This window comes from Anopheles gambiae, chromosome 2, assembly GCF_943734735.2.
Source record: "Anopheles gambiae chromosome 2, idAnoGambNW_F1_1, whole genome shotgun sequence".
In the NCBI taxonomy this organism is placed as follows: Eukaryota; Metazoa; Arthropoda; class Insecta; order Diptera; family Culicidae; genus Anopheles; species Anopheles gambiae.
Window position 1 is genome coordinate 49,699,720 of NC_064601.1, and position 14,786 is coordinate 49,714,505.

General features: G+C 46.7%; 2 protein-coding genes across 2 annotated transcripts in view; both read left to right on the forward strand.

Moving 5' to 3' along the window:
- The window catches only part of LOC4576963 (synaptic vesicle glycoprotein 2B), a 40,240-nt gene extending 29,510 nt beyond the window's left edge, over positions 1–10,730 (forward strand). Inside the window, exons 2-6 of the mRNA XM_061647608.1 lie at positions 8,625–9,006; positions 9,084–9,368; positions 9,448–9,862; positions 9,936–10,352; positions 10,431–10,730. Coding sequence (XP_061503592.1) covers positions 8,730–9,006; positions 9,084–9,368; positions 9,448–9,862; positions 9,936–10,352; positions 10,431–10,596 — 1,560 coding nt within the window. The 5' untranslated portion in view covers positions 8,625–8,729 and the 3' untranslated portion in view covers positions 10,597–10,730. The remainder of the gene's footprint in view (positions 1–8,624; positions 9,007–9,083; positions 9,369–9,447; positions 9,863–9,935; positions 10,353–10,430) is intronic.
- A 1,499-nt stretch (positions 10,731–12,229) lies between these two features.
- On the forward strand, positions 12,230–14,348 carry LOC1273982 (synaptic vesicle glycoprotein 2B). Its single transcript, XM_313039.6, has 5 exons — positions 12,230–12,747; positions 12,818–13,102; positions 13,175–13,589; positions 13,648–14,052; positions 14,125–14,348. Exons 1-5 carry the CDS (start codon positions 12,480–12,482, stop codon positions 14,291–14,293), a joined length of 1,542 nt encoding a protein of 513 aa, XP_313039.6. The 5' UTR covers positions 12,230–12,479; the 3' UTR covers positions 14,294–14,348.
- Positions 14,349–14,786: the final 438 nt, after the last annotated feature.

Genomic DNA, 14,786 nt, shown 5'->3' on the forward strand with positions numbered 1-14,786 from the left:
TAATTGCAAACCTTTCCCCTGAGCGTCCAAAATCATCCTATCATGTTTGAATCGATTCGAATCAGAACACATTAAAACGCATAATGATCACCGTTCGCTTAACTACACGACGTGTTAATGTCCCGACGGGCTGCAATCAGGCCCGACCATTAGCTACCTACGTACCGATCGTCTGTGAGTCTCTGTGTGTACATGTGTGTTTGTGTATGCAGATGACCCCCGCCATTCCCAGGCTATCGGACCGGCAAGTGATAACATCATCAGTAAACAAAAGGAGAGCAAAAAACCAGCCACCCCAAGAGACCGGCATCTCTGCAAAAGGTGCGACACCCATTATGCCGCCCCATGATTGCCTTTCTAATGAACACATTGGCGTGTCTTTCTCTGTTTCGCTTACGCTTTGCCGGTTGATTAGCGGGTAAAGCATCGGTCCTTCGCACCGGTTCGCTCTTAATTGAACGTCACCTGAGGACGAGATTGCATTTTAATTGAATTACCCACAAATTATCAATTTAACTGCTCCACCGCACATTACTTCCTCCAGGCTCTGTGCCTGCCGGGACAAGATGCGAAATCACTACACCACGGCATGGAAAAAATGCCACCCGATACCCGATGAGGCCTTGGTCGAATGGGTGCCCCTGGCGGCTTTCCCAAGCGCCCCATCCTTTATTAAGTGAGACTCGGCGGTGAACAAATTGCTGTCAAAAATGGACAACCTATGCGACACACATTTACACACACACACATGCGCGCGCAAACTGTGTGGAAAGAAGAAAGGGAGGAAAAAAGTTAAAACGCAACGATAGCAACACCAACGGACGCGCGGCCAGGCACACCGGATGGAGGGTGCATCAATAATTGAGCCCGCGCGCACTACCGTGGCAGCCTTCCGTGCGCCCGATGCCCACGGGGCAAAAACCGTCGCCAGCTCGAGCTCGATCGTGGGCCGGGATCGTTTCGCACACCTAAACGAGGGTGTCAATTTAGCGTCTTCCGCGCAGCCAACCTCGCATCTGGACGCAGGTGGTCGCGGCTCACGGAATGCCCTGAGCAAGAAACAAAGTGTACTGGACAGGACGGGAGGTGCGAGGGTGAGAGGGAGCGAAAGCGAACGGGCGGGTGTGTTTGACCAGGCAAGGTAAGAAGGAGCAGAAAAAAGCGTGAATCATTTAATAAGACATTTTACCTTTTATTGACCGATTGCCGTGCTTGGGCATCCCGGGAGCTTTTTCGTTTCGTTTCGATGAGTGCGCGGAGTGGCAGAGAGGTGTGCTGATGGGAGGCCCCGGACGGGCTGGCAAACGCGAAGGTGCGCTCTCGTTTAACACCGAATGATTGTGGTTTTGTGTGACCGCAGGCAACGCAACTCGAGCCTACGACGTACACGGCTTCCGCAGATTCGACCTGTTCCCTGCGCACCGCGTCACTTTTGCTTATGCTGTCCCGAACGACAGCATAAAAGGGACGCTGCGGGTTTGGTCCAGCTCGAGCTGCCCCAACCGTGCGTGGCTGGGAAGGGACGGATGTGAGAGTTCGTGCGAGTGCGCAAACAAATTGCCACTCGCACAAATTCGGCCCTCCGGGGCCAATGATGGCAAGCTCGGGTTTTCGATGCACTCTTGCACCACTGCAGCATCGGCTGCCCGTGGCAGGGCGCGAGCGTATGGACGGAGTAAGCAATTTGCTGACCACAGTTGCGCCTGCACCACGCCACGTCCTGCGCACGAGCTTAATCGATTATCATCTAAAGTCGATAGTTAACATGTAAATTCTGCTGCCCGGCGCAGGTCTACTAACACTGCACTACGGCTACCTGTCCTTTGATTGCTCCCGATGGCTCTAGCAAAAGGGTCGATCTGTCGATCGGACTGTCGATCGATGCACAGTGTGCCCGGGTGCCTGGGCGCCATGAGTTGGCAACTATTGAGGCAGCCGAAACAGACGCATTGAGCTGGTGGTGGTGGCGGTGCTGCAAATGTGTCAGAATGATTCGGCAAATAGTGCACGACCGGTGCCAATTAATTTGAGCGAAGGTATGAACTAAAATGCTGTCACTTTGGCACCGTTTGCGCTTGATGTGGCCCTTCGCTAGTTAATGACGAGTAGGAAGTAATTAACTGAAGAAGGTAAAGAACGTTTGGAAAGCTACTTGTTAATTTAGTAATTGAATTTGTAGGAAATTGTTGTGAACGATGAGAGCAGATAAACTAATACGAAGCAAAAGTAAGATTTAGTTCTGCGAGCTTAAAGTCTTAAAACGATCTGTAAAATCAAAAGAACAAGACAAAACAAAGTAGATTTTAAAAACATTAAGAAGAAACAAGTTCTAGGAAGTCAGCAGACGTATGAATTTCATCTTTGTTGCGTTCGGTTTCAACATCAGCTACAATGAATCGTTGTGCAAAAGATTAGTAACATTGACTTGAAGGTTTGTTTTTTCTACTTATTATTCTTCCTGGTGTAAACAACCTACACGCAGGTTCGTGGTAGAATCGTATCAAATACAGTATTTACAAAAAAGCTGAGCCCACTTATCAACAGGATATTGTGATTTAATTTGGAAAATTGTAATTTTTATATGCAAATAGCTGACTAAAGAATTTTTTTCTGGAGAACAATGTGGGAACTAATGAGGTAATCTGCAGTATTTACAGTAAACAGTAAGCAACTTATCATCAAATCCCCAAAAAAAAACTGTTTATCATATTGTTCAAAAATGTCTGAGAGTAAAGTAGCATCAATAGTATTCATACCACATGAAGATAAAATCTTGTTATCGCGATTGCACAATTTCAATATATTTGTCATGTTCTTTTTATTTAAACTGTTCAAAACCCATACTTAAGTCAATTCTATTATAATTACAACTCTATCTGTGTCAATTGTTAAAATAGGATTTACTTGATTGGTGTGGTATAAAAAATAATTTGACTGTAATTAAGACGAAACAAAATACTGTTTTCTGTTACTCTTAATCTGTAGTTTATAAATAAAGTAACCTTTCAAAAATGTAACACCCTCGCTCTGATAGGATGAGATATGCATGAACGGAAAAGTGAATGGGCAGAAAAATCGTGCACGTAAATCCAATCAGCGAGCAGTAATCGAAACAGTTTAAAATGATATCAACGTTAAAAAACGCATCCGCAAAGGTTAATCACATACAAAACCGGCTTAGAAACCAACCACGGTATGGGTACGGGTTTTCCTTCACCTTTTCCCTGGGAAAGGTAGCGTTATTCCCGCGCATCATGCCACCCCCCCCCCCCCTCGCGTGCTTTTCGATCGATAACATCTCGCCACCGATCGAGTGTAGAGACAGTGCGAGCACTTGCGCACAACTTCCACACCGGATGAGTTTGCAGTTCCAAAAACCGTCAATCGGCCTCGATCCTGTCACATGTACGTCACCATTTTGCCGTTCCGATCGACATCGCGCGGCCAGTTGAACCTGTGCAGTTGCATCCACTTGCAATGGGGGGGGGGGGGGGGGGGGTGCATGGGGCGGAAAACGGTAACGTGGTAGAGGTCCGTTCCCTCCCAGCAAACCTCTTTCCGAAATGACAAGCACACAAGCTGGTAGTGATAATAACGTATTGAGTGCGAGCACACATACATGAGTAAAAAGCTAGAATATGTTTAAAAAGCCCTCCCCCTACCCCCTTCTCTCGTGGTCTCAACAAATACGCACACACACACAAATGTAGAAATGCATCCCGAACAAGTGAGTGCAGTTCCCGTTCGGAGGGAAAAGTGCATCATTTCGTGAAATGAATAAATGAATATTTGATTAAATATGCGTCTTCTTCGCTTCCAAGTTCAACGGCAGCGCCCGTTGGGCGAAGGGCACACGCAAAAGCAAAAGGTGGTCCGATGTGCTGCCATTCGGCGGTGTTGGTGGCTGAGGTGCGTTTGGCCTTTTTGGCAAGGTTGAGGCTAAAGCACGAGGATGAGCAAACACGAAACCATCTTGCCCACCAGTTCATCCGTCCGTTGTTTTGCGTCCAGAACTGTTCAGAACGCATCACCAACAACAACAACAACAACGGACCTGCCAGAGTGCCTGAGAAGGGATGATAATAAATACACACAGGCCGCTCAACCGCTTGCAGACGACGCTTGATCCTGGCCATTTGACGAACGAGATCCATCAACCGTCCATTTGAAGTGTGTGAGTGTGTGTGTTTCAGTTTCGCCAGTTGCCTCGGTGTGGCCCGAACAGGAGTCGATTGCCCAAATGTTTCTTTGCCGTTTGCGTCGGTTTGACCAGGGCAATGAACTGGCCGCCACCGGGTGGTGCTGCTGCCACCGCACGACCACCTTTACGCTGGTGGGTTGTGCGAAATATACGAGAAGTGAGTTGTATCTTCGGTTTTGGGGTGATCCACATGATCGGACGATGAGAAATTGGCACATCGTGTGCACCATCGAAAGGGCGGGAGAGTGTGAGGTAATGCCAGAGCATGATTATGCATGATGATTTCGGTTGAGCGAAAGGGAACAAAATTAATGAACCTCACGAAAGGATCCATTCTGGCACCAAGCAAAATTGAATGCATTCGTTGCATTGGGAAATGATACGTCTGCGTGTGTGTGTTGAACTAGCACACTAACCAATACCAACTCCAGCCCCGTCACAACACCTACCATTTGTGTAGAACGTTTGAGAATTAAAAATTGGTTTGTTAACTTACCGCTACTCTTAACTGTCCAACGCAACAACAACCTATGCTCCGACCCCAACTGTGGGCAAATGATTCGCATCGATCGTGCACACCAATCGCCTCGACGAGGAGAATCCTGGGAATGGATGGGACCGCGTCGGGCAATAGGGCAATAGGCACAGAGCGGTCCTATGTAGTTGTCGATTGCTTGCTGTCGTGTTTCTTATTTGTTACATTTAATTTTCATATCTCTTCCACCGGATGCCAGCAGGATCCGCGTTCGACGGCAGTTCTCAGGCGTTCTCAAGCCGGGGCACTCTCGCGAATGTTGCCCGGCCAGTTTGCAGGATTTAGATAAATTACCCACTATTTATGAAGTTTTCATTATTTTATTATTGCAAACAGCTTTCCCTTCCTGCCGCCCTCAAAGGCCCTCGGAAAGAGAAGAAAATGCGAACCGAGAACGTGCCGGGGACATATTCACAAACGACTCGTCCATGAAGACGAGACAAACGGACAACACAACGATTGCATTGCAGCTCGCTTTGATTGGTTGTGAGTAAATATTTGCTTCCCAGCCTGCCCGGCCATCCCTCCCCAACGGCGCAGCTTCGCCATTCTTTTATGTTGTGGCTTTTCTTCTCAGTTCGTTCATTTTGCCCCGTTTCGCTTTACTTGTGTGTTTAATGTTTCGCCCATATGCATGTAATGCTATGTGTGTTTGTGTGTTTGTGATCGAGTATCTGCAGCGATCTTCTGTTCTGTCTTCGCGCGGTGATGTGACGCAGCCGCCGCGGGGACGAGAGATCATCAGTAACATCGATTCTGTCATCGGCGAGGAACCCACTGGGACGCCCGGATGAGGTCGGATCCCGCGGGCTGTGGACAAAGTTGCATTCTGCAATCATTCGTTTTTCGATTCCTGGCCGCGGCACATTCACGGCCCCAACGTGCCAGCGTTTCCGGCGTCGGATCGTATGGAATGGAATCGGCTTTAGACAGCTTTGGCTCGTAGACGACGAACTGCTACAAACGATTTTGTTTTCTCCCCGACCGACCCGTTCTCTTCATGGCACCTCCGCGCGAGGTTATTAAATGCAACACGAGTGATAATCACGATTATGAACTGCTAACCGGCCTCGTTTACTCGATTGCTGCGAGCGGACGGATGGTCGAGGAAGCAATCCTCCGGCAAACCCCTTTTTTAATCGCACAGAGCGTTTATGCACGTGCAGCCTATTTCGCTTATCACGCGATCGCTCGCTCTAGGGGCGGACTAGCGCGCCCCGGCTAAACAAATCGCTTTAGAGTGTAATTAAAATTACAACCACCTCTCGTCTACGGTGGGCTGTTGTAAGCGGCGCGGGATGTAGTGGGATGTAATTGCCGCGGCGTCTAATGATGGTCAATATCAAAGTTTTCTTCTACTATGTGGGTGATTTTTGAGAAAATGCATGCTTCGTTACGGAAGAGATCAAATTGAAATCGAGACATAAATCCACTTTCATCCTTCGCAGTGACACTAAATCGGTCCCTTCAATTCCCCAGCGGCTAGTTAGAATTCTCACGATCCTCTCAGTTTGCCCAAAATCCACTGCCCCCGACCCATTTGACCCAATTTCATCCTCTACCGGAGTTGGCCCTATTCGTTCGCATTCATTCTTGCTGTATTCTTTATCCAACATCTTCCGTCCGTTCATTCTAGACTGTCGTACGGCACGTTATTCGCACAATTCCCGAAGGATCCTCTGCCTACTGCTGTCTTGGGTGTCCATTGTTTCCCTGCCATTTTTTGCCAGCATGGGTGCAACACACGGCCAGAAAGAAAAAGGGTCCGGCAGGTGCCGTGCGAGATGTCCTTACCATATAAGTCGCGGCCGTAGCAACGTGTCGCCATCCGCGTCGCCAGCATATTAGCAAAACGGAGTTGGCCCGGACGGAGCATAAAACGGTACACCAAGGATGTGGCACAGAAAGACCGGAGAAAGGACATTGAACTGGCGCGGGATGGCTTAAGCAGTGGGACAACACAAGAGAGCCAACAAGGACACGGTGGAAGTGTGAAGCAGACAGAACGAGGGTACCTTCCCAATACCTAACGGGTTCGTATTGTTTGGGGCTCCCAGTTTATGTCCATTTTTGTGAATGAACGCCATAAAAGGACTGTGAGCATTGTTTTGGATTGGAGGCATCGAAAAACATCGCTCACTATTTACACACCGATCACACAGTGACGCTGTATGGTGACATCATAAATCATAACCTGTTCGTGGTGCATGACATTTACTACGGGAAATTCAAAACCTGGAGGACTTTTATGCTCCAGTGTAGAAACATCACTTGGCCTCCGTCGTAGAAAACGAGTCGGGTGCGATAAGATAGATAACGAGCTGAGTTGTAAAAGGGCACAGGGTAACATAACAGGCCGCGGTGAGTATGATCTGGGTCATCAACACATGGTCAAGTGTTCGCTAGTTAAGCACCCTCGAGAGCAGCGTCTGTCCTTCCGACCCCTTCACGTCAATGCACGCAATATGTTGCACATTAGGGTGCGGCCCTCGGAAACGCACTCGCATACGATTGCTTCCGAGTGTCACAGATTGTGGAACAATAATTCAATTATGATGCATCGCACACATATCGCCCTCCGCCCTTCCGGAAGTACGTTCATCATCGGCCAATTCTTTGGAAAGCAATTCCCCAAGGAGCATAAGCGCGGAAGCGGTCGGCCAGATGTAAAGTGGTGCATCTTTCGAAGGATTAACCCCGTCTGTTTGGTGTATTCCGCTTTTCTCCGCCCACTTCGTAGGATGGTTTGTAAATTGGTCGCTTCTAACGATGCCGCAGACACCACCAACGACCACCACCACCAAACATGAGCTCGTTTTACAGGACGTGGAATGGCATGACATTAATCGACTATCAGTTGAAACACAGACACATACACAGGAGGGCGTTATGATCGTGAGCTGCCGGTGTGTGCCTGTTGCGCCCAGCATCCCGCGCAAAAAAGGGCACGTTCACGAGGGAAGCTACAGTTGCCCGCTTGTACTGCATCTTGCTCATGCAACTCTACCACCGTCTTTGGCTTCTTGGGCCTCTTTGGGGTAGTCCCTTCAGCCCCGGAGTGTCCCTTCTAAATAGCGACCGATTTCTACCATTTCCCCAAACACGACACCAAAACTGTTTCGCAGTTGGGTGGGATGCATTCGGAATGCAATGCTCCATCGCATTGTGGCCAATAATCGAGCACCGAGCACGAAGTTTGTGCGCTTTTCGCACCGAGCAGCAAATTGTCTGGGAAATCTGAAACACTGGAAGGTGAGCTTCTTGAGCTGGCTTGCTACAAGAAAAGAGAGACAGAGGGGACAGAATTGCATTTACAGCGCAATAGAAAAAAGGGAGGGCAGTTATGGAGTGTATGCAGTAGCATAGACAAGGGTGCGCGTGCAATAGGAGAAAACGAAAGGGATGTTTGGACGGCAGGGCTTGCCAACGATGCGATTGAAATGCGAGGGTCCACGACACGCCTATTAGAGGGCGACACAAACTGCGTCCAGCTGTGGTTGTGCGCTGTGCAAAAGAACATTTGTTGTGCAATTCCTGATCTATCTCACACAGTGACGCCACACTTTCTGAAATAGCCGGCACCATGACTTCCTGTAGTAAAAGTTGTACTATTCACCTACATCTGATCCGCTATATTGCGTCCCCGAAGCGCTCCTTCTTATCGCGGCTGCACGTTGATCGTCACCGTGTTTGCTGTGATTTTGTACCGTCATTCATCTGCTCACGAGCCGGTACGCCTGAGGTTGCAAATCGTACGCGACCACCCTGTGTTGTGTGTATGCTTGCGCTCGCGCTCGCACTGATAAGCTCATCTTGGCAGTGCCAAAGTACTGCATGCGCCCGCTATTTACACTTACGACTTTAAATAATCGCACTCTCATCACGCAGCAGCAGGCCAGCGGGCGGATAGCTCACGCGTTTAGTTTCGCCCCAGAACCGCACCAAGACGGTCACCCTTATTGAGCAGAAACCGCAAAACGTCCGAAGTAGCAGATGGCCCCATCGGCAGTAAGCATGGTATTTACGGTGGAGAAAACGGTTGGTGCGTTGGAAAAGGGACAGAAACCGACGGGCGGGCATAGCTTTGACGAGGCGCTGGAGCTGGCCGGATTCGGGCGTGTACAGATCGTCCTCTCGATTCTAGCCGGACTCGGCATGATGGCATCGATCAACGAAGCGATGGGCATGAGCATCATTCTCCCCGCCTCTCAGTGCGATCTCGATCTGGACGCTGGCGAGAAGGGTATAGTTGGAGGTGCTGTGTTTCTAGGTGAGTTTCAGTTCCCGGCAGAGTAGTAGAGCTGGTGTAGAGTGTGTGTGTTTGATGTGACTCTTTGCAAAGTGTAGGTACAATGTGTTCGTCCTACTTCTGGGGCTATCTGGCTGATACGAGGGGCCGACAGCTGATCTTGAAGTACGCACTGTTTGCGACCTCGTTCTTCGGTGCGATCTCCTGTCTGGCGACTGGATTCACGTCGCTGCTGGTGCTCCGGTTTCTAACAGGTGTCTGTGTTGCTGCGCCTGCCTCTACGGTGTACGCTTATCTGGGCGAGTTCACCACTCCGAGCAGACGGAGTCAGATGCTGTCGTTTGCTTCCGTTTGGGGAGGTGTCGGAATCGTTTACGTATCATGTAAGTGAATTTTGAAGGCCTGATATGTGTAAGCGTAAAGGTAATGGAGCTGAGATTTCGGTTGTTTATTCTACTCCAGTGGTCGGATGGTGGATACTCTCGTACGATTGGGTGTTGACTATCTCCGACTCGTTTGAGTTTAAGCCATGGCGTTTGCTGTTTATCATCAACACGATGCCCGGCTTCTTGAATGGCATCGCATTTTGCTTCTGTCCCGAAAGTCCCAAATTCCTTGTCTCACAAGGCCGAAATGAGGAAGCACTCGAAATACTGAAGAAGGTCTATAAGCTCAACAAGGGCACTGACAGCACCGATGGCTATGAAGTGACGTCACTGAGACTTGATCCGGAGGATGCGATCGCCCGAGAGCAGAGTGAAAACGGTTCTGGAGGACTGCTGAAATCGATGGTCCAGCAGACTCTACCGATCGTGAAGCTGCCCTACCTGGTGTACTTCATCATCTGCTGCGTACACAACATTGGAGCGTTTGCAATGTAAGTGCATGAACCATTTTCACCCATCCTAGATCGCAAATGAAAAACACCAAAACCATCGTCGTCATTTCAGATACGGTGGACTAGGGCTGTGGTTCCCGGAGATTATGAACCAAGTATTCTCGCAGGACGCCACACAGATCGAACGAAAAGTTTGCGCCATACTGCAGCGTAACGAAACCCTACCCGTCACCTCGGACGTCGTGCTCTGCGACGATGAGGTGAAGATCGAAACATTCCTCTACACACTGCTGCTGGGCATTATTGGGTGCATATACGCGCTCATCACCTCGGCTGTACTGGGCCGAATCGATCAGAAGGTCATGATGGTCTTCAACTGCATCGTGGCCGGTGTGTCCGGTATTGCGCTACAGTTCATCACGAACGCGTATGCCGTGGCAATCCTGTTCTGTCTCGAGATAGTGTTCGCCGGGTACTGTGTGCTGCTGGTGAACGCAAACGTGGTGGCCATCTTTCCCACGAACGTAAGGTAAGTTCGACGACAGGTAGCCATGTGTTAACGGCAATGTATTTAAAACCCAAAAATACAAAATCTATTCTATTCTAGGGCGATGGCCGTTGCTCTAACGAACATGATTGGGCGATTGAGCTGCTTCGTAGCGAGTGCTGTAATAGGGCTACTGATCCTACAAAACTGTCCAGTCACGTTTTACATGCTGTCCGGGTTGCTGTTTCTATGTGCGGGTCTTACATTCCTGTTGCCAAAAAAGTGACACCGTACGCGCACGCACACATTAAAGACGAAAGGGGGAGAATGCTAGCCAAGGCGAACTTGCTAGTTTAAGGTGCCATGTACTTAATCACATTATCATTATGTAAATAAATCTTCCACACATTCCAAAGTTCACCTTAAAGCGTGATGTTGCTTCGCCCACTTGAAAGCTGAATTTTTTTTTTATGATTTCCAACGTGAAGCCAATTGATATGAGATAATGAGGTGTTGAATTTTATCTTTGCAAGCAGGTTGAGTTTGGAACAAATACTTTCCATCTCTAACGTCGCGTGATGAAGGTTGCATTCGACAACCTGGTTATCTAATAGTTTATCAACTGATCTCCATGTTTTAGTCATTAATATCTACCACTTAAACTACGATTGACATTGAACCATTTCGATATAGTTTACAGTGCCAAGGATTTATTGAATAGATGACGTTTTAGCTTTGATTATTTTTGTTGCCTTATTGAACATGTGTTTCTTTTTAATCTCGTTACGCTTTATTGCACACATATGCAATGTATCCTTGGTAATAATTTCGTCTTCATCCGGGTTGAATGTATCCTGGTGCGTACTTAACTCGAACTGATTTTTTGACAACGATGTACTAACCAAGGGCGGTCCCGTGGTACAGTCGTCAACTCGAACGACTCAATAACATGCCCGTCATGGGTTAAAGCCCAGAATGGACCGTCCCCCCGTAGCAAGGATTGATTATCCGGCTACGTGGTAATGAATTAAGTCTCGACAGCCTGTATAGGCCGGCATGTCCGCGTTGGACGTTACACCAAATAGAAGAAGAAGTGCTATCCAAGAAAGTGTTCTCGTTTTACGGCAACAAACAAAACTAGTATCAAAGTAAAACATCATAATTATTCATTATTCATTACACATAGCCTAAGAAGTACTGCCGATACGATTAAAAGCCGACTTACTCATAAATAATGAAATAAATAAGTAAATAAATAAATCATGTGTATTAAAATCATGTTTGATGGATTTACGAATTGGTTTATCTCAAAACTGTAGTTTATTTTGTTATATTTGCCTTATATTTGGGAAATAATTAGATCAATATCACATACATTGCACCCCCAGACTTACACTACAAAGATGACGTTTGTAATTACGCCATTCTACATGTTAAAGCATTCATATTTTAAAACAAAATGCAATGACTTTTATATGCTTTACTTTACGAGCTGTGAAAACAGTAATACACGCATTAAACAAGTAAATGATATTTATTAACAAGTAATCCACTCTAATCATCATCACACAGTTATGATGGTAATAACTCCCGTTAATCAATTACTTTAACCGACACACTTCGAAATTATCAAGTATGATATGATGTGATTTTTACATATAACAATATTTTCCTTTTTTGTAACCTGCTTTATATTTTGAATATTTTAACTACTCTACCCCAATCCAACCATTTTCATCGTTGAACGAACCCGCGTGAACTGGCGCCGGCTCAAAGTTATATCACTCAATAGCACAAAGAAATGTGCGTGTTTTTATCAAATAAGTTAGGTTCTCGCATCTACACTGTTTCAAATTGATTATAAACACCGATAAGCCCGAACAAGATCGTTGAACATATGGCTAACTATTGGATATTGGGATAGAATTCGTTTTAGTGTAGTTTAGACGTTTTTAGCTTGATGATGTTAAAAGATTGGCTCTGCGTAATTGCAGACAAACCCGTCCACTATTATCTACTGATTGTTGAATCATGTATAGCATCATAATAGTGTTTTGAATATTGTGTACACCTCGTTGATAAGCAAACAAAGAACAATCATCTAAGCCCGTACACCTATTTGTAGCCTGTATAAAGTGAACTGAAAAGTATACTCTCACAAAGGCAATTATGGAAAATGGATTACCAACTCCACATTCAGATTTACCCATTTCGGAAGCAACAGTACGTAAAGCCCAAAATGACCATACCTTGGACGAGGCACTCCAGTTGACGGGCTTTGGAAAGGTGCAGATCATCCTGTCGGTACTTTCCGGTGTCAGCATGATGACGGTAGTGAATGAGGCAGTCGGTATCAGCATCATTCTACCCGTAGCACAGTGCGATTTAAGCTTAAGTCCTTGGGAGAAGGGTATCCTTGGCGGTTCCATGCTGTTGGGTGAGTGTGAAGCACATAGAAGATTCGTCACCAGCACGTGGCTACATAGAGTTCTATTTCCTTTCAAAAGGAATAATGGTTTCGTCCTACTTCTGGGGCTATCTGGCTGATACGAGAGGACGCCAACGGATCTTGAAGTACGCACTGTTCGGGACTTCGTTCTTCGGTGCAATGTCCTGTCTGGCGACTGGGTTCGTGTCGCTATTTTTCCTTCGTTTACTTACGGGTGTCTGTGTTGCTGCGCCTGCCTCCACGGTGTACGCTTATCTGGGCGAGTTCACAACCCCGAGCAGACGGAGTCAGATGCTGTCGTTCGCTTCCGTTTGGGGAGGTGTCGGAATCGTTTACGTATCATGTAAGATAAAAGAGAAGTGTGATACTGGTGGTCACAAGGTTCGATTATGTTCTTTGCTTATATTGTCCTTAGCGATCGGTTGGTGGATACTGTCGTACGATTGGGTGTTGACTTTCTCCGACTCGTTTGAGTTTAAGCCATGGCGTTTGCTGTTTATCATCAACACGATGCCCGGCTTCTTGAATGGCATCGCATTTTGCTTCTGTCCCGAAAGTCCCAAATTTCTTGTCTCACAAGGCCGAAATGAGGAAGCACTCGAAATACTGAAGAAGGTCTACAAGCTCAACAAGGGCACTGACAGCACCGATGGCTATGAGGTGACGTCACTGCGACTTGATCCGGAAGATGCGATCGCCCGAGAGCAGAGTGAAAACGGTTCTGGAGCACTGCTGAAATCGATGGTCCAGCAGACCCTACCGATCGTGAAGCTGCCCTACCTGGTGTACTTCATCATCTGTTGCGTACACAACATTGGAGCGTTTACAATGTAAGAACACATATCCCATATGAACATGAAAAGGATTATATCCCCCAATCGGTTGCAGATATGGTGGGCTAGGACTGTGGTTTCCGGACATTATAAATCACATGTTTTCGGCCAATGCAACGGTAGAAGGAAATAAGGTCTGTAACATCCTGGAACAGAATGGAACTCAAGCAATTGGCATGGAGCTTTGTAATGATGAAAGTGAAACATTTTCCTACACCTTAATATCGGGCGTAATGAGCGTCGTTCAAGGGATTGCCGTATCGCTAGTGCTTGGAAAGATTGATGTAAAAATTATGACAATGTTCAATTTTACTGTAGCTGGAATTTGCGGTGTTACTCTGCAGTTCGTCACCAACCCGTACGCAGTAGCGATCCTGTTCTGTCTGATGATCGTATTCGCCGGTCACTGTGTAGTGCTGGTGAATGCCAATGTGGTGGCCCTTTTCAACACAAAAGTAAGGTACGGTTTGCAGCTATTTGGTGTACATGGTTATGCAGCTGTGTAAAAGAATGACGCAATTTCACATTTCAGAGCGATGACTATAGGATTGACAAATGTGTTTGGAAGATTGAGTGGCTTTGCAGCAAGCTCGCTGCTTGGGAATATGATGCTTGTAAACTGTGAATTAACTCTTATTATATTGTCGTTACTGATGTTCACATGTTCGATTTCGGCAATCCTTCTGCCAAGCAAAAGATAGCCTAGATATTGTGTTATTTAGATATTTGTTATTTAGATACTGCCAATAAACGTATCAAGTTATTTCATTTATCACATATTACGTTATTTTTAATGTTTTGTCCCTCATACTGTCAACTCACACGCCTTAACAACATGCCCGTCATGGGCTCAAGACCCGCATGGACCGTGCCCCCATACGTAGGACTAACTATCCTGCAATAAATAATTAATAAGTCACAGAAAAACAAGTCCACTACTGGTACAGACAGGCCTTGACTGACAACGATTGTGCCAACGGATGTTTCTTTTTAATTTTAGCTGAAAATTTGAACGTTGCCTAATTTTGAATCACCCACTGCGTCATAGATGAGCTACCATTGTGCCATGAAGCGTTTCTGGAGCTGTTTGACGTTTGAAGCGTTTCGAAGAAAAGCGGTTGTTACCAAGATAAATATACCATGAACTTTTGTAATATTTATTTAAATGAATCACGGAGAGCTGCTGTTGTTTAA

What these genes read in the sequence shown, in the direction of transcription:
- LOC1273982 (XM_313039.6), top strand. Translation starts at nt 12,480, where the DNA reads ATGGAAAATGGATTACCAACTCCACATTCAGATTTACCCATTTCGGAA. An exon ending in TGGCGGTTCCATGCTGTTGG is followed by an intron (nt 12,748 to 12,817) that starts GTGAGTGTGAAG and finishes TCCTTTCAAAAG; the next exon opens with GAATAATGGTTTCGTCCTAC. An exon ending in AACATTGGAGCGTTTACAAT is followed by an intron (nt 13,590 to 13,647) that starts GTAAGAACACAT and finishes AATCGGTTGCAG; the next exon opens with ATATGGTGGGCTAGGACTGT.